General features: G+C 30.5%; 1 protein-coding gene across 1 annotated transcript in view; it reads right to left on the bottom strand.

Annotated features, from left to right (window-relative positions):
* Positions 1-1,378: 1,378 nt before the first annotated feature.
* LOC106470121 (mitochondrial import inner membrane translocase subunit TIM44-like) overlaps positions 1,379-25,744 on the bottom strand; it is a 25,904-nt gene continuing 1,538 nt past the window's right edge. Inside the window, exons 2-16 of the mRNA XM_013930646.2 lie at positions 20,413-20,520; positions 19,385-19,474; positions 16,821-16,898; positions 16,554-16,634; positions 15,504-15,653; positions 15,112-15,181; positions 12,926-12,992; positions 12,462-12,547; positions 11,320-11,412; positions 10,476-10,600; positions 9,436-9,486; positions 7,824-7,913; positions 3,045-3,155; positions 2,004-2,158; positions 1,379-1,401 (exon numbers count right to left, since the gene is read on the bottom strand). Of these exons, the coding sequence (XP_013786100.2) occupies positions 2,039-2,158; positions 3,045-3,155; positions 7,824-7,913; positions 9,436-9,486; positions 10,476-10,600; positions 11,320-11,412; positions 12,462-12,547; positions 12,926-12,992; positions 15,112-15,181; positions 15,504-15,653; positions 16,554-16,634; positions 16,821-16,898; positions 19,385-19,474; positions 20,413-20,520 (1,320 nt within the window). The 3' untranslated portion in view covers positions 1,379-1,401; positions 2,004-2,038. The remainder of the gene's footprint in view (positions 1,402-2,003; positions 2,159-3,044; positions 3,156-7,823; positions 7,914-9,435; positions 9,487-10,475; positions 10,601-11,319; positions 11,413-12,461; positions 12,548-12,925; positions 12,993-15,111; positions 15,182-15,503; positions 15,654-16,553; positions 16,635-16,820; positions 16,899-19,384; positions 19,475-20,412; positions 20,521-25,744) is intronic.

Consider the following 25,744-nt stretch of genomic DNA (forward strand, 5'->3'; position numbering starts at 1 on the left):
TAAATTTTAAACTTTATATTGCTTTTCTTTTTTGTACACACTTTACATACAATGTCACTGTAAACAAAGAACCTGAATTTTTCTGTTAATAATTTCCATTTTGGTTTTTATTTAGATTTAAGTTAATGACAGGATATGCTTATTCATAACTTTCTACTCAACTTTTTATAAGTTATTATGTTATTTTATATATCTGAGCTCTTTCGTTCCTTATGAAACCCTTATATTTTCTTGTGTTTAGCATCGTTTTACGTTTTTTGTGAGTTAGGAATTATAATACTGCTCTTTTTTTCATACAGAGGAATGAAGTCTTCTGAAAATTTTCATTGTACATGTATCTACAGTTACACTGACAAAAACTGTTGCAACTGACAGATGATTAACATATCACTTAATGTTTATTGTTTATTTGTATATATTATAAACTGTAAAATGTAAAAAAAAAAAAGTTTTAATGAACTATTGCCACCTAACTTTTTCTAATACATATAATGGACGTATACACCAGTGGGAATACAATGTAGGATAAATCTTTTATATAGTAACTATCAAGTCAACTACATACCAATTTTTAAATGATTAGGTACTCTTTGTAAAATAAAACAAAAAGATAGGGCAAAATAACCTGGTCGCATAGTTCAACAGTAGTAGCAACAGATTCCATATTCTTTCAACACTTGGAATTGAAAATATTTGGAAAAAACAAAACAAGTCCTCACAATAAAGCCTGATGAACTTGCACAACTACTTAGAGCAACAAGCTTTAACAGAGCAACAAGACAAATCTGTTTACTTAGAAGAAAAGCTTTAGCTAATTTCTAATCTTGGAACTCAGACAAATCATCCTAATTAATTAATAAAGAAAAAAAAAGAGTAAAGTGCATTATATTAGAAGACTTACTGACAAAAAAACGTGATAAATCATTTGTTCTCAAAATAATGAGAATGACATAAAATAAGAAATAATGCATCACGTAGGTCTTATGAAAAACGAAAACTCTGAGGGTCTCAAGAATGGGTCAAAAGGTAGTATGAATTCTAATAAACTCACAACTATCTAGTTCTTAGTTACTGCCTTCAAAAGTTTAAAAATCAAAACAAAATGAAACCTTTAGCTTAAAGAAAGTGTCTCGTGAACAAGTTAATTTGATATTTTTATTCATAAGTTAACATAATTTTCATGAAAAGAATAGAATAACGAAAAAGAAAATTAAATTAGCTTTTTTAATAATATCTGAATGATCAAGTAAAACAGTTTGTTGGCTCTATATTCACTAAAGAATGGAATTAAATGACCTCTTACAGTCCCTAGCATATAAAATTGACCTGATGATATGACTAAAATTATGATGAACTATGCAGCTGTACAAGGTTTGTCTTTTTTTGGGCTATATAACCAACCTGAAAAGAAAAAAGAAAGGAAAATAAATTATTGTATCATTTCCTTTTGCAATCTAATTGACAGACAAAACAGTTACAAAAATGTACTGACCAAGTATATTATGTTGTCTATTTTAGTATTACTGCTCCACAAATTAAAACGATCAGAATGGTATCATTACTCATGACATAAGCCATAGCTTTATTAAAATAATATCCAAAAAAAGTTTTCAGAATTAACAAAATAAAAAGTAATACAGTCAACATTTATGATAAAAAAAGAACACGATTTTTAATGATTTTACAGCTTTTGAAAATTTAAACCATAACTTTTAAATTTAAAAAAAACTTTTTTCCTATATCTTATGTAAAATGATAATGTACAGATATTTTGATATTAATGTAAATGCCCACTTGAGTCGTTTCATCTATCAAAACATCTTTTTACTTGAACAAGCATATTACGAATGAAAACACCAGTCATGATTGTAATTTATTTATCTGCCAAACAATAAAATCCCAATAAATAATAAAAAGATTTTCAATCACTTTCAAATGATATATATATGTGTATCACATATATTTCTGTCAATTACACATCCAAAATGAAAGTCTTCTCTCACCTCTGAATCATACTTGTTGCTAATAATTTTGCTAATCATAGAAACTGCTGTACACTATTTGCTGAAAGATCCATGAGCTTCCAAGCTGCCTTGGGATTTAGTTCTGTCTGATCTCGGCATAAAACCCATACATAGTACATTCTCAAGATCTTGTCCTAAAAAACAATGATTTCCATGCTAAATATTTTTACTATAAACTTCAGTACACATTATCCATATACATATATTGTTGTAAGCTATATTTTTAATATTCTAATTTAGATGTTTACTAGAGGGAGCTGCTTAATCATGATGATGCAACATATTGAAAGTTCACTATGATATAATAACCAAGAATCTTAGTGAAATATCTAGAAACAAGAGTATGATATAAATATGAGTAATCAGTGATGAGTTCAGTTCAGAAAAGTTATTCAGTGTGAGAAGATTTATCACATCTGTTCAGTTATTCAATCAATTAGCAAGGAAATACTGTAAGCAAGTATTTTCACAAGTTAGGCATACTTACCATTAGTCTTGAAATTTCTGTTCAAACATTTTTATGCAACTCTTACAACTACAAGTGAAAGTCACCTGTAGTAAATTTTAAGAAAAATAAACTAATTCGTTATTCTTGTGTAAACTGGACTTAGTATTATTTTAATAATCCAAAAGAACCCACCCAACAATAGAAAATCTTGCAACAATATACATATACACACACACATGCCCATAAACATTTGTATGATAGAAATTGTGTAGCCATAGCTTCTATGAGATTATTGAAAAGCATATTAGGAAAACATTTATGTCATAAAATCATCTTGAATTTCAACAAAGTTTTGCTTTCTTTATTGTATGGTATATCCAGACTGGTGAGACAAAAGACATACAATTATTTATTTCGAAAAAGCTCTTCACATTTAAATAAAATAAAAATTTAAATAAAAACAAAACTACAGATACACTTTTCCTTCATTAAATTTTATGCACAGAATTCTTGGCACTCTACATTCCCTTGACTCAGAATATAACAGGGTACTGAAAAGCACTGCAACTTACTGGATCTCCTTCCACAACATCACCTTTAGCATTTCGAACAACCATGATCTGTTGTGTTTGAAATGTTATTATGAGTACAGGTCCTTGTTCCATCATCTTTCCCATTGCAAGCTGTGAAAAATGAGATTTTTTTAAAATCTTTAAGATGAAGAAGGAACTATCTCCTTTGTGGCAACCAAAACTGTACAACTTAACACATGTTCAGGAGTAAACTTTTGAGATTAACATGCTTTATATTATGAAAGAGTAGCAAGAAACACAGAATAATGCAGGATGTGAAATTAGGAATACAAATGTGAGAATCAATAGGATCCACACATGTATAAAGTTTGGAAATAAGCCAAATAACTTTAGACAATGCTATACAAAAGGGGGGAAAAAAACACAATATTAAATGCATGTCACATTATCAAGAAAAACACAGAACTTTCTCTTCATTACTTCAGTTCTGTTACATATATACTCAGAAATCAAGTTTTGAATATTTTAACCTGTAAGAAGCTGAAAATACAATTAATTCCATTCTGCAAAACTACTGTATTAAAACTACTGAGTTTTTGTTGATTAAAATAAATAATACTTCATGACATTGATTATAAATCAGAAAAATACTAAACACAATATCCTCAAGTTTTTATTGGCCGTTACCCTTGTACTTGTCCTTTAAGATTTTTTTCTACCAATATAGTAATAGGTGCTGCATGACCAATAAGAGTATAGGATTGTTACAAAAAAACTGATGTAATTATTATTATATAAACAAATACTTCTTTACAAATAATTATACTTAGATTTAATGTGATATAACCAGTAAATGTTCTGAATATAATTCAGTGAAAATAAATTTAGTCCAATCCTAGAAAACAAGGACAGCACAACATTTACTCTTTGGCAAAAAAAACTTGTGATGATACTAGATGACACCTTTGCAGTTACTGCAATGATTTGTAAAGTGGAAATAAAAGTTTTAAAAGCAAAACTAAAAACACGGTAATACCAAAAAATTCTTTAATTACCGACTTTTACTGAAAATTCCATTATCAGCGTGAATACCTTAAAAAATAGCAACTTCATAAGTATAAAACATCGTACACTTTTTAACAAGTCGTTAATACAATGAAGTTTAGAATGAACACATTAAGATTATTAATATGTTTACATTTTACAGTACAGTCTGTAATAAACTGTAGCAACACATGTGCATGCTGAGTTTGTTTGTTTTTTCGTTTATGACAAAGCTATTAATGCTATCTACCACCATCATTAATTGTCAACTATACCAGACAGAAGGCAACCAGCTGCAGCACCAATTTCAAACTCTTTACCATTATATTATAATGCTGCCACAACTGAAATGGCAAGCATGTTTGGTGCTGGGTTTGGATCCCGCAACATACATATTGCAAGATAGCCCCTAACCACCAGGCCATGCTGTGAAATCAAACAATTCAAAGTACAAGACAGTGTTCAAGCACTACCTGATGACAGCTAGAGCTAGCTATAATTTAACAGCAGTCTTGTTCATGTAAATAAATTAACAAGTTAACTGTGTTACTTATTGTTATGGTGTGTAGGCCTTTTGAAAGATCAAACAATTCAAAGTACATAACAGTGGTTAAGCACCATCTGATGATAGCTAGGACTAGCTATAATTAAACATCATTCCTGTTCATGTAAATAAATTAATGAGTTAACTGTGTTACATATTGTAATAGTGTGTTAGCATTTTGCAAGATGGTGTCATCAGCAATAGATATGACAAATACAGTGTGATTGAAATACTATTATTATACACTATTCTAATTCTTGAAAATCCCTAAGGGGCTAGGTAAAGAATGTGGTATATATAAATGTAATAAGCCTAACCTAATGTCTTATGACAAGTATAATTGTGTCACGTATTGTGTCACAATATGTTATTAGTTCATGTTACAGTTAAATGAGCAAGTTATTCAGCAATCAATATTTTATTTGAGGAAATACAGAATAATGAATATTAACTTGCTATAACTTTTTTCATTAAAGTAATCTAACCCCAAGTAACACAAGTTACGTTTGTAGTAAGTAAACAATATATGAAGCTAAAACTACTCTTATTTAGTCAAAACAATTGATTAACCTTAACAAACTTAAATTAATCAAAAATAATAATAATTAGGAATCACAATGGCAATATTTTGTTGATTTAGATAATTAGAATAATAAGAAACAATTTAAATTAGTTGATTATTTTTATGACATTAATAACAATTTTCCTCATACAATAATTTTATAAAACACTAATTGATGTAACCAATGCTTAAAGGTAATCAATTATGTCAAGTTAATTAGAAAGCCCTTATGAAAATGGCAAATATTACTGTTTACAGCTAATGCAAAGTTGCTTATGACCAAAAATTACCGAAAAATTTATTACATATTGTGTACTCATACAAACGATTTACTGTCACAATTTTTGTGATTATGACAAACTCCCCCTTTGGGAGAGACTTGGACATCAAGTTATGGACTCCCAGTAATTTTATGTCCTGGAGGAGTTGTATAGATTATAAAATATATACTTTCATCAATAAAATACACCTATTATGTGGCACTTCTTCTATGAATTTTAGAAATAAGCACTTTTTTTGCAAGCCACAAAACATTAAGCCTACGAAATCAAATCTCCCTTTAATTTGGTTATCTTATACGTTTTGTCACCAAGTATGAGTTACTGACAAAAAAAAAGTCCTATTATTGGCTACTGAGAATTTTTTAAAAACTAAACAACTGACTGTAACAAGTTGAAAATTCTGTTATGGATATACGGGAATCAAGAATGGTGTAGCTATTGAATTTAAAAGTTATGCAATTAAATTATATAACTAGAAAGATGTCATTCTCTAACAAATATATTCCATAATAATTGTGCAAAGTAATTTATTATGCATGTTATTATTTTTCACTTTTAGTTTTTTGTACATGCCTTTTTCATTTTTTTGCAATTAGCCTACTTTACTACAATCTTACAACGTTTTTAGGATTTCCATCAAGAAGCCTGGAGAAGGGAGAACAACCTTCTCAAGTTCTCACTTCAAAGTTAGAACTTTTCATTATAAATACTCTCAATGACATATATAAATAATACTGAAATGTTTTCCTTCATTCCCCAACTGGCATTAATTAAAACTTTTACCCTGTCAAATAGACTCAAAATAAAGTACAACAGAGTAAAACTACAACATTGGTTGCTCACTATCCTCTTTAATGGTCTTACTGTTTGACTGCAATCTAACTACTCAAGATTGTTTAGTTGTCAGCATTATGCCAAATCTAATGCAAGTGGGTGACAATGCCCCCCCAAAAAATCAAGTGATTTCAAATGAATATATAGCTGAGCAAATGTTAATTGCAATTTCGTTTAATTAATATTTAATTACCATAATGTCTTGCTTAACTGGTAATAATCTTATTATAATATACAAAAGATAATATATAAAAAATAAAATTACTGTCCTGCTGCTAAAAACCTTCTCAGTAACACCAGTCTACTCAACATATTAATTAAGTTTGTACCAGGAAAACAATTTAAATTGAAAAAATAATTATAATTTATTTTCCACTTTCCTTTTGTGAGTTCTGCAAACACATAGCATTTCAGTTTTGCTCTTTTCCTCAAATGTAAATACAACTCATTATCATAAGCCTCAATATATATAATTAAAAACATATTGTAACAAAAATGTACACTAATAAACAAAAGTATTAAATGTTAATTCTCAATGAAATGAACTGCAATGTTTTAGTGACTTTTTAATTTGAAATTTCAGAAACAGCAAATAAGTGGAAACAAGGTCAAGATAACATAAGGCAGGTGACACAACAGGTGAAAAACAATGGCTGCCATAAACAAAAGATCATGTTTTTTTTTATCATTAAGAGAAAAGGCAGATGTTCCACACCTGAGACACCACACGAACATATATAATTAACAGACTGAATTATGAGTAAAATTTAATTAAATAAAATAATAAGAATAAAATAACTAATGTTACAATAAATAACAATGAATTATTAATCCTTACCCTAGTTTTAATTTGTAAATGACTTAAATTAAATGGATAAAATTTACACTTCCACAACTTAATCTAGTTCAAACCATTACAGATGTTGTTCATGCAATTAAGTAATACAAGTAGTGTCTCAACCACTACGTCTATCTATCCCAGCCACCTAATGAGATTCTGGTTTTGACAAAAGGCTTTATCAGGACTCAATATAGCAAATATCGTGTTGCTGACATACTGTTTTAAATTATTTTCTTTCACTCTTAAGTTCTTAGAAATAATTGCCAGCAATACCTGCCTGCCAGAAGTAGCCTATGTAAGTAGGGCCTCCAAAAACAATTTCTGAATTTGTAAAAATACTTGCAGCAGTAGTTAATGCTGTCATTATAATTTATAATGAATGAAGTTATCAGCAAAACAGTCAACAAGAAAACCTGGCTTGTAAAGGGAAAAGCAGAGCTAATGTACATTCTCCTTACGTATGTGCAATAAGTTACCTGAAAGGTTGGAGAGTGGAGAACTCTTAAGTACAAGCTCTGTATGACATCAATGACATTCAGAACCTACACTGTTGTCGTAAGCATGACAGCAACTCAACAAGGAAAGACTTTCAGTATTTCAGAGGTAAGTCTATTTGAATATATTTCTTCAATATTAGACAAGAAAACACAAGTTTACTTAACGAAACTCAAACGAATTAAATTTAATATTAAAAGTTATTAAGAATACATACATCAATGTGACTTATATCCAATATCCTGGAGTCAAACTTGTACCCTACACTTTGTGCTTGTTTGATGGGAGCTGCAAGAGTATTGAAGGGCTGTAATATAAAATATGAAACAAAACATATCCAATTATAAGAAACACAATTCAATAAAATAAAATTTAGTGTCATCAAAAACAAGTATGAAATCTATATATTCCATTTCTAAACTGAGCAATCTACTACTTCTCCTTATAGTTCGAATGCAACCTCGTAAACAAATTTCTAATGCAGGATAGTTATATCAGCAAACTAATAAGTACTTTAGTTTAGCTTACCTTGGAATTTTATGACTAATTTTAAAAGTCAACAATGTAACTTGTACCTGGAAGTTTACTCCGGTTGAAATATTCTTACTTTTACTACATGACAGGTTATAAGTTATCATCATCAACATAACAAAATATATGACAGCATACTCATGCGAGTTCTATCGTCCAAGACAATAGTTAATATTTCATTTGAAGACTTAAGATTTTTTAAATCGAAATACCTTATTTTCTAAAATGTTTACATAGATTAAAGCTTCAATCTTATTTACCAATTCAATTACTTTTGTTCACAAAAGTGCTTATATGATTAGCAATACTACAGCAGCTATTACAAACACTGCTTCCCCAAACATGCAGTTGTAGTACGTGTGTTTGAGGAAATAAACACACTGGTAACTGAGCTGCAAGTAAAGACTGTATCTTGTTAAAAATTCATTTTAAAATTTGTTTTGATAACTAATATGTTATTAAAGCATTCATTTAATTTTTTTGTTGTTTTAAAACATTGTTATCCTTCTTATAAAACTCCGTTTCTGTATAGATTCTGTCAAAAGCTAGCATTACTGCTTAAGTGCTACAGTGACACTATCCAGTTTAGGAATCCTTTCTTTGAAAAAGTAGAAAGTGAAAATGATTTGAAATCACCTCTGTACACAAGCAAAAAATCATTGTAAATAAAATCAAAATATATTAAAATACACTAGTCTAAACAGTGTGGAAGGAGTAATTGACAGTTTAGCCAGATTAAGAGGCTAATTTCAGCCTACGGTGACATGCATAGTTATAACATACACAGCAAGTAGTTGTTTGTTAGATCAAGATGGAAAATTTTTATCCATATCATTGGGCCACTCATTACATGCACAATAAAACTTAGTTTAATCCCTGTAACTGGCACAACATATATAGCCCAGTTTGCAACTGTATGTTTAACAACAAACAAACTAAAAAAATTAAATAAACAGATTGGCTGTATGCTAATACAATGTATTATTATGTCTGGTGAATACAAAATAGACTTGTTTTAAAGTAAATAACAAATTTAGTGTTAAAAACATATAGGGAATTATCATTTCATCACATTAGATAAAACTTTTTTATAACTTTTTTTTAATACCATATTTTTATTACCGATAATTATTAAAGGATAATATGCTAAAACAATTTTGAGAAAACTTTGTCTCTGGAGAGGAAGAGTGTGCAATGATCTATTAACCTCCATAAAGTTGATTTAGTTTAAATATTATGAAAAATGATTTTTTATACCAAGTTTTGATAACATTGGTTTTAAATATCATAGTACTTACTGCCTCATGGCACCAGTCCTTTAGAATTTCTAGATCTCCTCGAATCATGGCCTTCAAAAACAAATATATCAACACACTTATTACATGACAGTAAATTCATTGGAGAAAGAAAATTAAATGTTTCAGAATTTATTTGAGGGATTTGAAAAAAAGTATCAGGTTCACCATAAACAAAAACAAAGAGTAAACTGTGATAGTATGTTAAAAAACAAACAGTGTTGTGGTAGTAAGTCAACAAACAAATGTAACACTGAAGTAAGTAAAGCAAAAATCAAAAAGTGCATTGTAGTAGTAAATCAACAAATAACACTTTATTCTAATAGTAAGTTAAGAAACATTGTAGAAGCAAGCAAGCAAAAACTAAACATTACATTGTAGCAGTAAGTCAACAAAAAACAAGCCTACGTTGTAGTAATAGGTGAGCAAAACTCAAATGTTACACTGTGGTAGTAAATCAACAAAAAACATTGTATATTTGATAATAAGTGAGCAAAAATCAAACAGTACACTGTTATTGTAAGTCAACAAAAAACAAATAGTACATTGTGGTAATAAGTCAATAAAACAAACAGTACATATTATTGTGCTAATTTAATCTTGAAAATTGCCAACTGTTGCAAATAAAATGTTTGAAACAATTCTTCTACTCTGCCAACTAAAATACACAAAATATAAAATAAATTAAACATTTTAAATGGAAAAATATTTATTACTGATACAGAATAAAATACTTCGATATCATTGGATTCTGATATCAGTGTTATTTTCAAGAAATTAATATTTCTAAACCAGCCATTTATAAAAAGAAATTTCAAACACTTATTTAAAAATGTTGATTCATATCAACAAAGGATAAGCCTTAGATATGATTATAAGTGCTGAATAAAACAAAGTTATGTTTTAGATCACTGTATGTCTAGTAGCTAAATGAAATCTAGAAATTGTTTCATTTACAAATACATGTACAAGAGTTAAATTTAGTAAATTAAAACAGCACAAAGCACATATTCCAAAAACCTTGTAATGTTAAGTGTACTCACTTCTAAAATGTTTGGAATAATTTCTACTTCACACTCTCTAAGAAATTTTTCTTTTTCAAAAGTTGGATCCATTTTAATGATTTCTGTTAATACTTCTGATAATTCTGTTTTCTGAAAAAGTCCACCTGTTTAAAAATCATGGCACAGTTATATATAACCACACAACAAAAATTATATACAACTAAATCTCTGTCTATATGTGACAATATTTTTAATGTCATTCAACAAGTTATAAGGAGCTGAAAATTTATCCAAAGTAACAAATAGTACTTTTTGGTATAACTTCTGTTATTTTACTCCAACAAGTTCATATAGCTGAAGGAATAGTCCAAAGCTACAAACTACACATTACAAAATAACTTTTGTTTACTTCTAGCAAGTTACCTCAAGCTAAAGGAACACATTCCAACACAACCTCTATTAAGTTAAGTACAGCTAAAGATTTATCCAAGCTACAAATGTTACATCTAAACACAATTTTTTTAGGGATATAAGTGACATATCTAAATCTACTAGTTTTGGTTATAAGTTTTGTATATAGAATACACATGACCCTTTGAGGGGTAGTTATACAGTGTACTATTCAACACATGTTGGACTTAGTTTAATGTTAAAGATTCTCTTTCTCTGACTGTCAGACTTAAGCAATCACTCTTTTCAGCAACTTACTAATAATATTACATACAACTTGTTAGTCTCTGTTATGTGTTACATATCAACAGACTAATCCACTGCATCACAGACATTAATTATCTTAACTAACAGCTACTCAGTAATTAAAGATATATTTCATGTAATTTAGATGGAAGTTTGTTTATTTACAATACAGCAATATGTCACTCACCCATAATGTCAGAGACTTTGTCAGTTATTAATCGAGATGCTCGAATAACTGGGTTATCACTTTCATCATATTTCATTTTCCAATCAAACACTTCTGTTTGTAAAAGCATAACATGATTAACCGAATGAAATGTCAAACTAGAAAACAAACACAAAAAAATAAAGATCATGAAATGAATAGCAAGCTATCAAATAAGTTCTGTTTCTTTGTTGTAACTCGCAAAGTTACACAATGGACTATCTATGCTCTGCCCATTTTGGGTATCACAACCTGATCTTTAGTGTTACAAACCTTCAGAACTTACTGCTGGGTCACACAAAGCTACACAAAGTGCTAACTGCACTCTTTCGACTGCAGATAATTGAACCCCAGGTTTTAGCATTGTAAATCCATAAGTTTATCACTAACCCACCAAGTGAGCATCACATAAATAAAATGTGGTTCTACAGATAACATTCTTTTCCAATACATACAAATTCTATAGGAAAACCATTAAAGATATATGAGATTTTCAAAGCTGGCACAATATTGTTTGTTTGTTTGAGGTTAAGCACAAAGCTACACAATGGATATTTGTGCTGTGACCACCATGTGTACTGAAACCTAGTTTTTAGCATTGTAAATCTGGAGACATACTACTGAGCCACTGGGGGGCTGGCATAATATACTGTTCATTAAAGCTACCAGATTATAAATATTAAAGATGTCTAGATATTAAAATATATCAGATTTAAAAGCTGCAACATAGCCAAATATAGGTTCAATTTTCTTTATTATCAACATTTAAAGCTGTAATTTATTTTAACAACTGAAAGAAATAGCGTTTCCTGAAAAAAACCTTCTTGAATGAAAAATTTAAAAAATAAATGTAGATGAAAAATTTGTAAGAAAGCTTTTAAAAAAAGAACAATTATCACAATAAAATTATTTTAGTACTTTTTCAAATTAAATTTTAATATTATATATTACTAAGATGTAATTTATTAGGATGTGTTAAAAGATTTAACACCTATTCATTTTCAGCTTATTCTAATCAAATGATTATGAAAAATTAGTTATGTGTTTGGGAGTATGTACATCAGTTACCTAAGTAAAAACTGAGATGTTAAATAATTACTGTAAGATTATAGTAAAGTACTTACTATTAATATATGGGTTGTTATCTTTAAAATTCTGCCAACTTTGGAACCACTTGGAATCTTTATGTAATTCCAAGCCTGTGGCCTCTCTGAAACATAAGAAAAGTTTAAAGAATTTTTTTTTATAAATAGCAGATGAAAATCAGAAAGAACTCGAGTGAAATAATGGCATCTTATAAATATAAAGTCTCATTAAAACCATTCAATGATAAAATTATAAACACTAACATAAAAAGCCACAAATCTACCATATAAACGAGTATACTAGTGTGGTACTTCTGACTAAACTTTTCCTCAACAGGTTAGGTAGAACCCACAAATAATGAAAGGTGGGAGCAGAAAATGTTTTACAGAATTAAACTGAAATCTCCTGATACTGACAGAGTATAGAATAAAGGGGGATAGGACACAATAGAGTGAAAACAATTTCAAAAACAACATATCAATAAAATCAAAAAGTTACTTACGTATTAGGTGTTACTACTTTATCTTCACTGTCCATATCTGGTTTTTCAATTCTTTTTCTAAGTTTGGCTAAAACATATTGAATTAATTAATAATTACTGTTATGGCTAACATAAATGTGTAGTTTGAAATTTCTTAACTAAAGTTGCCAATTATCATTCACACCAAAAGTTCACACATGTGTATGTATGTGTGTGTGTATATATATATATACACACACACACACACACACACCAAGGTAATATTGTTTATAACTAAAACAAGCAATCACAAAACGAAAGGAAAAGCAAGCATACACTAAAAGCTTTGATTTTTGTTCCTTCCTTCTTCTTCTGCTTGTGTTGCTTCATTTAGTGAGTATATTTCTGACTTATTACTTTTAAGTTACAATATCTTTTTACTTTTATCTACATACTTTTGTAACTTTTGGCAATACTACAAATGATGATCAAATTTCAGAAATTTCAAACTACACTATTATGAAAGTTATAACTACTGTTTATTTTTGAGGTCTATTTCTTTTTAAACAATGTAATAAGCCTAACTTAATTATATATCAATTTTTCAGTATGAAATAATTCAGACACTTAAAGTCAAATTACAGACTTTAAACTTACAACATGATACATATTCTGGTATTAAAATACAACATGTCAGATCACATTTGGCAACAAAATTCACACTAGAACCAACTCACTACCACAATTTTCAGCTGTATTACCTCTTCTCAGCCCAGTTAGGGTAGAGACAGAGAATGTTACCCAGTAGAGCTATTTTTCTTACGTATACAAACTGGTTTTGAAAAAGACTTTGATTATGTGCTTATCTTTACACCTGTTTCCTGCAAAAGAATATTTCAAACTCATTCTCATGGTTAGTAGCCTATATAACCACCTAAGTCTACTTATTATTTAGTTATCTCTTTCTTTCTTTTTTCTTACTGGACGCTAACTGGCAACTAGATTACATTTTACACTCTGGCTGCTAATCTGCTGCTGTCTTCAAGAAGCCCTGAGGACTGTGTTCGTAATGGTATTAGCCTGGATTCAGTCCTGGGTGTTCATGGTAGAAAGGCTGGTAATCATAAAGGCCACTAACCAACAACAACTGATATCACAACAACCTTTCCACAATGTCTTAAGTTCAAGACTGTCAAACTTTCCTGTTAATTCTAACATTGATGTTTATTCTGCCTTGACATGGAAAAGATCACTATAGCAGTATAAAAAAAAAAGAGTATAAAGTTGGTGTTTAAATTTAGTATTTGGTATTTTCTACATGGATGACACCTTATGTGGAATGAGTTAAATAGCCAGATCACAGACCTCAAAGTTCAGGCATAGCCATTCCTACTCTAAAACTGTACACAAGAAAGAAAGAAACCACTCAGCAGCAGCAAAACCAACATAGCTTCTAATAACCACAAGTAGAATTAACTGTCATAGCATTCCCACATCTTAAAGTGCATGTTCAGAGGCATATTGTGACTCAAAATATTGTCCTTCCAATCCATAACCTGGCATGCTAATCATCAGGGATATTCTAGCCATTGTGTATAAAAACACATTATACATACTACAGTTTACATATGATTTCATATACCAAGATTAATAGATATCACAAACTGATGCGTAAAATTGAAATTCTTTAGCTATCCAATTTTGAATTTTAATTGAAATATAACAACCTATATTCTACTGAAAATACTTGACAATATGTATATATATGTATTTAATATACTGTAAATTACATATACATTACACACAGCAACAAAAATTGAAGCAATACATATATTTCTGTGAAATTACTATGAGATACATATCCACCAGAAGCAGCTAAATAAATAATCTATAATTCACCAGAGAGAAGCTTTTATTTTAAACAATGTTATGCAGATTACTCCTCATTTTAAGGTAAATAATCAGTGCAAGTGAAAAAGTTTAATTTGGCTTTTCTAACAAGCCTAATAAATACAGTACAGTATTTGATTTTAATAAATGATTTCTAAGTCCATACTAGCTCCTTTGCCTTCACTACACCCCAAGTTTGACTTTTTTTATGGTAAATGATACATTTTTTTTTTCAATATAAAAATAATGTAACAAAAAGTATAAAAACAATTGAGAGTGTATATGTGTGTGTGATTTAATTACAAAAGTTATGGAATAAAACACAAAATTAACCTTACCTGGTGGTTTATATACTCCTATTCTACTAAAAGTACTCTCTCTGATTTCTTGTCTAACTGCTCTAACTCCCTACAAAAAAATTGAAGAAGAATCATTACCCAGACTGAAGTAAAACTATCCATTTACACTGATATGTAATACAAAAATATTTCACTAAAATCAGTAACTGTACAGAGAAAATAAAGCTATTACATATATTAACTAACGAAACTAAAGTTTTCTAATTAAAAAATTGACACAAAGAAATGTTTATTACATTTCTAAGAGAAAGATGTTTTTTGTAATAAATATATCATAAAAGGAATTCTCATAAGAAATACAAAACCAAAAACCCAAATATTAATTTAGAATAATATGTACCTAATTATAAATTAAGAAACGAACAAACTACCTCAGAGACAGTTTTAAACTTTTCACCCTTACTCAGCTCTTCTCTATGTTTGCTTAGAGATTCTGCTGCAATTCTTGCTGACTTGGTGATCTCTTCAGTAATTTCTAAGCCTTTCTTTCCTAATTCACTCTTCTGTGCTTCTTCAATTCCCTAGTAAGCAATGCAGTAAAAAAAAAAGTTAATTTTATCAGTTAAAACATTACTTTTTCTATACACAAATTGTCAACACTACTAATTAAACCTAGAGTAAGAACATTTTTCTCAAGCAAATAATATATTTGTGTTATAATTCTTTATTCTAATATTTTTTATTACTTTTAAACTGTTCTATTAATAATACAGTGTATGGTGAATTAAATTCCATGATGTAATATTTTTCAAGGTAAAACTATAAGGATGTTAAAAATAAAAATCACTAATATTTATAGCCTATAGAGAAAAAAAGGACAATTTGGCCCTTCAAGACTGTCCTTTGAAAAAAAAGCTAAAATTTAAATCCAACCATCATATTTCAGGAAATTGTTGATTCTCCTCTTAAACTTATGTAAATGCCAGCCCCCACTACTGCTGACAGCAACTAATTCCCTAAGTCAATCATCCTCAATAGAGGAATAAAACTGTCTTAACTGGAGTTAATTTGTCTTCCAAATCTTAAATTTGTCTCTCTCATACTGTTATCTTTAGGATATAGCATAAACAGATCAGAAGCCTTTATACTATCAATCCCCCAGATAATCTTGTAAAATTCAATAAAATCACCTCTTCCCCTTATTTTCTCTTGAGAAAATAATTTACAGATCCTAACCTATCTCTGTAAGATAAACCTTCTATCTCGAGAATCATACTAGTAGCCCTCTTTGAACCCTATTTGAAAAATTAACAACTAAAATCTCATTTCTTTTCATCTCAATATGCAGCAAAACATCAAGCCTAATTATGTTATAATTACATACTATAAGACCACTAATCACAATAAGTCTGTAAGCAGTTACTGTGCTGCTAGCCAGTCATTTACCACCTGAAGCAACTTCATTCAGTTTCATAACTTACCTCTTTAAGTTTGTCTTTCCAACTTTCAAGTTGTTCTTTCAGAACCTGAGAGCTTTTTGCTGTTTCAGATTCTATAGATTCCTATAAAATTAAATGAATTGATTAATAAAGCATTATTTATCATATCAGGTTAATTGTAATACAGATGTGAAATTATATTACCATAAATCAAAACAAACAACACAGCTGTATTGAGTATATATGTGTACACACACTCATTGGTATCATGATCTAATTTTGAAAAATATTTCTGAAGCTTAAACTTACATATTTTTTCCTTGCTTTCTGCAAAGCATCTGATTGTTCCAACTTCTCAGCTTCTTCTCTAAACTTTCTAAGACTTTCCTAAATCATATCAAACACTTTTGTATACATACGTACATACATTTTAACAGCTTTAATCCAAAATACTGTAACAAAAATGTATATTTAACAGAATAAATAACTTAGTAAAACATTTCTTACTAGAGAATATCCCAAGCTGTTTCTTGAACCATCTTATTACCAAAATACCAAACAGATGTAAAGGCTAATGTGAGAACATTTTGTAAATAATTTTGATAATTCATGGAACTTATAAAAAGGTATCAGTGATTTATAATCCTAATAAACAATATCGTAACACAACATTACTAAATAGTGTTCTCACATTGGTATTGAAATAATTAACTATCCCTACTATAGTCCATTTAATATGACAGTAAGTCAAATTGTTTTTTTTATGTAATTTTTCCTTAATTTCTACAAAACAAAATTCAAGCATTAGAGGTGGGTAATTAACTGAATTAATCAATTACTTATGAGCATCAATTAGTGTCATGTAAAATAATCAATAAATCCAAAATTAAAATTAAATCAAATAATATCAAGAAAATCATCTATTAATGTTTCAGATTACTACTGTTTTTGATTATTCCAACTATAATGCAATTGAAATTTTGCTATTATGATTTTCCATTATTATTTTGGATTAATTAAAATTTCTTAAGCACAACAACTCCCGAAATAATCAACTAATAGAAATTAGGATTTACAATTATTACTATTTTCAATTATTCCAATTAATCAAATAATTGAAATATTGCTGTTAAGTCTTACACAATGGGTTATCTGTTCTCTGCCCACTACGAGTATTGACACCCAACTTGTATGTTACAAACTTCTTTTAGCCCACTCATGTAGGCAAAAAACTGTTGTATCATTTTGTTTGTTTTTTAGCCATCTCATGAGAATAAACATTTTGGTGAATGTCATTGATTAACAAGCCCGACAACTGATTAGCAAATTCCACTGATCACCCAGCTCTATCAAGCATATACATAATGTACAGAGATTGTAACAAGAAATTCATTTAACAAAACTAAAAATACATCACTTTTTTTGAAAACTTCTATGTACAAATAAAATATCAGTTTAAGTTGACAAAAAGGAAAAAAACATGAATTGGTACATTTTCAATCTAATTAAAGGAGTTGTATTTATAGAGTAGAGATCTAAGATGATTTATAAACTCTCCCTTTAGTTTCTTAAATAGTGCTATATAATTATAATAAAACTGAAAAACACTAGTTTATAATATCTTGATGAACAATAATCTAATAAGTCAATTTTAAACAGTGTTGCTCCTATATCATACAGTTTAATGGCCCCATGTATTGTTCCTTGTAACAAAATTAAGGGGACACAATGTAAATTTTAGGGGACATTCTTGAGACATAGTTTTTCATATAGAGAAGTATCATTAAAGATGAATAATTCAACTTCGTTGATGAAATACGAATAGGTTAGCATTATTTGGTTAGTTACATCCACACTAAATAATTCTACAAAACCTTTTATGCTTCAAACGTGAAATCTTCAGTAATCTGCAATGATGTGAGAGATTAGACATTTATAAATATGCCGTGCTAAACCCAGATTATCATGGGTGGGCAACTTAACAGCACATTGATATTAACATTGTAAGTAGTAATTGAGAAGTTCTCTTGGGTTACCTTATACAATTACAGTAATTTTGTGTTTATTTTACTACTCATCAGCAACGTGAACCAAGCTACAAACACTCTTATTATTCTACTTACTTTCTTTTATGTATAAACTTATAATAATGAACAGTCACCAAAAAAAATAAAAATAATTATGCACATGGTCACAATAAGTGTGGCTGGTATCTCATTTGCTTGTCATGGAGACTAGATTTAATGATGCAATACACAACTTTTAACTTTGCTTTGGATCTAGTAGAATTTCATGCTAATGGCTCTCTGACTGGTAAAAATTGAAACAAAGTAATCATGTTTATTACTTAAAATATCAGCATCAAACAGACTCATTTGTTAAACATAGGCCTACTTGTGAAAATTTGGCCTGACATGTTTGACAGGCCAAAATAACAAGAGATTCACCAAATCCGTAATGTTCCGTTTCAAGGGGAAACACTTAAAAAATGCAGGATAACTGGGATCCCTAACTCTCAGACAGTACTGTTTAAATGAAATGAATTATAGTTGATAAAAAGTAAAATTTCAAGGCAAGTTAACATTACTAATACAAGACTTCAAAGATCTATGGCACCACAATATTTGTGCAGTATTTTGTACCAGCAGGCTCCAGCCAAAACCAAGAATTTTGAATGTTAGAGATAAAATAGTGGCTTCTAAGCAACAGAGACGAAGAGCAATCTAATATTTTAAAATGTCACAACACATTCAACAAATAAATAGATTGTATGGAAAACTGCCTAAGTTGGAAATATATGCAGTTAAACTGCCAAACACCACATCGATATGTCACCTAGTACTTACATTCCATATTCATTAACATACACATACCTTCATTTCTTTGTTCTTTGACAGCTCTTGTTGAATGTTTTCTATTAACTTCATAAAGAAATTTTTTTGAGGGGCACTGAAATTCCGAGACTGTATCAGCACAGCACAAAAAATAAATCATTTAATGAATAATAATAATAATAATAATAATTGTCAAATAAAGTTCTAGATACAATTGTGATCTATACTTTTCCTTCGATTACAAATTTTTATCATAATTTAATTAAGCATAATACATGTCTATATAAATCTACATAGAAGAATTAACATGCAATAACTGCAGTGTTCCATTTAAACATTTTTGAGACTATTTAAAAACTGAAGGAATTTCAAGTGAACAAAAACAAAAATATGAACTATAATGACCTTTAAAACTTTCTTATTTTAGTAATATAGACTAGCAGATATATTGCCCTATAGGTGGCTATTTGTGCTAATAATTATTAAAAATAGTATTAAACTAGTACCCTTTATTGAAAAAATAAGTTTTTCAAGAACTACAGTTTCTCAGTACTACATTTAAAAATTACATCAATAAAGATATAATCAAACCCTCACCTACAGCCCTACTGAAAGTCGTGTTCTTGTTGTGAGGGGAGTACTTTTAATTAAAAGTGTGTTCTATTATAAAGAAACAGTTGTTGCACATACCACAGTTATTTTCCTAATTGCCTGAATCTTAAATACCTAAAGTGTGAAATTTTTTATGGATTTTTGTTTGTGATGACATTCAGTAGATATCACAGGAGTTTTGGTTACATACATAGCTACTCACATGCACGCTGCATCCATTATAGTAAGATTACCCAGTTTAAATACGATGCATTAAACACATAGTACAATAATAATACTTATCCGTTCTCATACAAAAGTAATGAAGAAAAATCATTATCAAAAATTACACTTTTTAAAAAGCCAAAATTAATAAATACAAACTTTTATGCTTGCATCCTCTGCCAAGTACATTTTTAAAACAGGCATTTAGAAGACAATGAAAGAAATAAACTCTAAATATTACTATACTTAACCTGACAATGTGTTGGTGGTATGAGTCCCAACTGAAGTTGTTGAGATTTTATATTTGTAAAACATGCTGTGGAACCCAGTCTTTCCAGTAGTAATCTTGATCCTATAACCTGTAAAGATTAGTTAAAAAAATATATGATGAGTAAGGTTATCTAAATACTAGCAGAAATCCACAAAACATTTGCAATCAAATCAGTATCTTTAGTGCAACAGTACTTCTTTAAATACAGGATTTCTAGCATAATACAAAATAATTCAAATCACAGACACTGAAATCTATAAGTCAACTTGACTTAGGCCTAACACTAGTGAGCCTATGTTCAATAAAATATGTTTACGTGTTTTGCTTTAGTTTAGTTAGGGCTAAACTTTACCACGTTTAATACTATCAATAAGCTTATAATGTTATTCTACAACTTAATGTTAGACCTTTTTAAAAAACAGATAAGCTTTTAATCTGTTGCATAAAATATCTACTAAAGTATATCTACATCCACTGAAATGATGTATGTGAAAATTCACATTTAGATAGTAAGTTGTGCACACATTTTCAGAACAGACAAAAATTGAGTCTTATTATAATAGATTGCAGCTTGGAAATTTGCTAATTACTTTTAGTTTTGGAGTAAGTAGAGTTGTTATGAAGAACTAAATCATTCAAAGGTTTTCAGGTTGAACTAAAACACAAAATGTGCATAAATAAACGTGTATGTTTAAATTGGTCATACTGACAATTTCTGCTAATTAGAGCAATATCAAACCTGTTTATCAACAGGAATTAAATTACATAATCAATTCACAGAAGAGCAAGTCAAAGAAATATACTATAATAAAATATCAATATTATAAATTTCAACAAAGAAATGAGCCAACTTTATGCAGCCAAATAGTTATCAAAGATATTTGTACAAAGCTTCACACCTTGTAGATGGCTTACTGGCATAAAATGCTATGAGGTTAAAATTGATATTTTCTTTGATTTATGTACATTAACTAAAAAATTGCATAATCTTAACTTAAATAGTTAAATGACACTTAGTAGCCACTGATAAAGAAAAGATTTTTAGCTGCCTGTAACACTCCAACAAACCAATAAACAAACTCTTCCCAAATGTTTAAAATGTCCACCAAGAATGCATGGTTTTATGATTTTTAAACATCAAAAAAACATTTTAAGCTAAGAAATTTATCATTTTCTTAAATCGAAATTGTATTTCCAATATTACTCACCTGCTCTCACACTACAGCTATTATTCAACTGCTAGGGTTTCTTTCCTTTGCCCATCTAAGCATTGGTCTGATTTTTGGTAGCTTGCTCCAGTCTGTTATTTCCCATACATGCCTTTGACGATATCTGTCTCGTGACACTCTCCACCTACAACAATGTACCCTTTATCCTGATACTGTATATAAGCACCTCATTCAGATAATGTTATCACTTTCTTGAGACAGACTCAATCCCAGTCTCTAACACCAGTGGGGAGGAAGGGCAGGAGAATGTGAGAGGAAGCAAGTATTGTTGGAAATACATTTTCGATTTAAGAAAATGTTAACTTCCAAAACATACTTATCTTCTCTCAAACTACAGCTAGAATTCCACATCGATAAGGTGGAGGGGCCGGTGAGGGCATTACCCATAGAGAATGTATCTGCATGGACGGTGGGTGTGCCAACAGAAGGTTAGCATCCTAGTGGAGGAATTGCACTACATCCAGAACAGGTATGTTCTTCACCCGGAACCTATCTATCATCACTATTGGTTAGGCCAAAACCAGGTAGCCAAGGTCCCACTGCTCGGAGTTGGAATTATAGGGCCACAGCCCCTACATCATATCTGTATATATGTGGGGGGGGGGGATCCCAATCTGTAGTTATAAAGTGATGTGTTCCAAACTGAAATCACGATGAGAAGGTAAGCAACACCTAAGAGGACAGACCTTCTCCTTAATCGAACGGCAACATCTCAAACTAAGTATGATGGGATCCTGTATGCCATACTCAGCCTGAGGAAACAACTCATTCAATCTGGAATTATGAACTCTTATCCTCACACCCCAACTGTGTGGGCAAGGAGCACTCCACTTGCCCCCAGAATTATGAATAGGACATGGAACACTGTGCTCAACCAAGGACCCAGGATAGGACCACTCTGCATTCAAAATTACGAGGTGACAATGGACCCTCTTCCATGAACAATGTACTGAGAAAGATCAATGACTAGATGACAATCTCCTGTCTTCTTGGGCACAAAAATAGACAGGAACAAAACCCTGGAATAACTGGGATGACTCTTTCCACTGCCCCCTTGACCAACAAATCTCTGTTAGCCCTGGAACAAAGTTCCGAAATCCGAGGAACTGTGGGAGGCAGAAACACTACAGGTTGGATGGATAATGGTGGTGAAGATGTGAACTGAGTGACTAATCCTGATACAAGAACCTGTAGTACCCATGGATCTGTGGTAAAGGTTTACCAAACATCCAAAAATTCATAAAGTCGAGGCCCCACAGACCCCAAAGGCATACGATGATCACACCCATCACTAGTGGAGCTCCAACCAAGTGGAGGAACCTCATAGAATGGGCTGAATCTATACTGTGTATCAATGGACTGAGGGGGCTGATGTCAGGGTTGGGACACTTGGAACTATTACCCTCTGTAGGATCCAAGGAAAGTCAAGAAGCCAATGACAATAGGGAGGAATGCAGACAGGCAACATTTTGACCCTTGATTCCAAATACTCTGGAACACCTGCAAAAATCTAGAGACGAAGAAAGGCAGCCTCACGTAACTCATGGAGGGTGGCAACTAGTAGATGAATGCCCTCTAACAATGCATCACTACCCTACAAATCCCAACAACATACCATCCAAGAACTAGGGAAAGTGCAGAAGCTGATAATCAAACCAAGGTAGATGCTATCAATAGTCCCGAATCATCATCAAACTGACATGGTGATTACTGAGGTTTCTGACAAATGTTGGAGGGATGATATCTTAGCACTGTAGTTAGGACCAGACGAATCCTAGAAAATTGTGATCTATTCACGATGACCAATGACTCTGTTCTGGAACCCCACATTTCCAGGAGATGGTCTAGTCTTTGAGAGTCTAGATACGCATCCACCTGGCAGTGGTAGGCTAATGCATGATGTTCTGACAGACGTGGAGGACAAAGCATAGCTATCCCTTCACTTAACTGAGCAGTAAACCTCCCCACATGAACCACAATATCAGGGGATGAAAGAAGAACTAAGTATTTGCCCTCAAACCTTTCCACCATTAAGGAAGGCATAGACTGAAAAGCAATTGGGGGAAGACCCAAAACATCACATACTCGATTAACTAACTGATGAAAAGGAGCCAGAGCCAGCTGATCCAAATTGGCCTCATGAGAAGCTAACAATATAACTGGAAAAAACGAATCTAAAATCTCTCCAGATTGTCCAGGATAGCCCGCAAATGCAGCATCAGAGCCCCTGGAGAAACACCACTGGACCAAATATATTTCTCCATCTCACAACAAATAAGGTCGTGGACAGCCTCAACTGAGAATGACCCCCCCCTCTGACTGTTGAGCGACGCTAGATATCAGAGGTGGGATAGGAGAGCCCTGATTTGTTTCTGTGCCAGAAACAGTAATCCAGAAATTCATGGCGTATATAAGCTTGCCAAACAAAAAAGAAATAAAAATTTAACAAAAATCAAATAAGTATCACAAAGAATGCTCAAAGTATCTCCAACACTCATAATACAGAGAAACTCATTAGTGAATACTTTGTCGAGAAAAGTGATAACCTTATCTGACTTTAGTACTTATATACAGCACCACGATAGAAGGTGCATTGACATAAGTAGAGAGTGGCAATTAAAATGGAAATAAATGACTGAAGCAAGCAAGAAAAAAATCAGACCAATGCTTAGATGGGCAAAGGAAAGAAACTCTAGCAGTCAAGTAATAGCTGCAATGTGAGGGGAGGTAAGTGTTATTGGAAAACCAATGAGTATCCTATTCTTTACAATAACAAGAGAGATTATCTTCTGTAACATGTTCTGCATATCATTTTCAGATTAGCAGTAAACATTTGTATGTTGTAAATGATAATATTGAACAAGTCCAAAACTACCTGTGCATCACAAATAAATATACACATTATTTCCAAATTGTAAAAATATTGAATTTCTTACAATTAATAGATCTTTTAACCCTCCTCTTAACTCCATTTCACTAAATACTCATTTTCCATCAGAAATTATATCAATTTTCATTGAACTTATATATATTGCACAACTATTGTTACAACCCTGTGCTTATATCCTTTAATATTATACAGTTCTCAATTCTACTGACACTAGTGAGTAATATGTGTACAAATATAACATGCCACAGAAAGGAAACTGCAGTCAAAATTAAAAACAACTTTTTTCTTCAGGACTGCTTTCTAATAGTGAAAGCAGCTTGTGATGTAGGAATGAATCACACTAGTGACAACAAAATCTTAACCAGGGAATCAAGAGTCAGCCTAACTCAGTGCATTCTGAAGAGTCAAAAATTGTGGAAAGGCCTGAAAACAAAACTGAAACAGTGAAGCAGACTGTGATTAAGCAAGTGATAACAAGAAATTACAGAAGCTAGTTGAATTTGTCATTGTCACATAATTTGTGTTAACAAAAGATAGTAAAATACACAGTGAAAAGACTTAAGGCAAGCTGATAAATGACACACGTGTTGTCCATGTAATTAATAAGACTTCTAGACATATCTGATCCAAGAAGTATGGCCAAAGAATAATCACAATAGATAAACATATAATGAGAAAATAATCATGTTACTATGATAAATATAAAATAATAACACATTTCAAGCATAATAGGAAACAAATGGTCTGAATCAATCTTGTATAAAACAATAAGACTAAAGCATCACTGACAGTTTCCACAACCAAAACAAGTGTTAAAAATTACAGAATGAAGTGTCAATGCTTAATAATGATAAGAATAATGATGAATAAGATAACTGAAAAATATTCTAACACCAAGAACAAAGAACATTACAAATTATAAAATTAACCTACAATAATAGCATGTATGATAATAAACATATATATTTCAGTCATTAAATTTTTTAGTGTAAAAAATCTTTAGTGCCAGCATATAATTGAAAAAAAAATATATTTCTTAATTGTTAAAGAAAAATAATTTAGCAAATCTCAAGTGGTTGACGCTATGTATGAAACTAAATCATCATATTCTTAAATAATATTCAACAACATTAATGACAACACACACAAAAATAGTTCTTAAACTTATATTTTCACAAACTTAAATTTCAAGA

The sequence above is a fragment of the Limulus polyphemus genome, unplaced genomic scaffold, assembly GCF_000517525.1.
Source record: "Limulus polyphemus unplaced genomic scaffold, Limulus_polyphemus-2.1.2 Scaffold3831, whole genome shotgun sequence".
NCBI classification, from domain to species: Eukaryota; Metazoa; Arthropoda; class Merostomata; order Xiphosura; family Limulidae; genus Limulus; species Limulus polyphemus.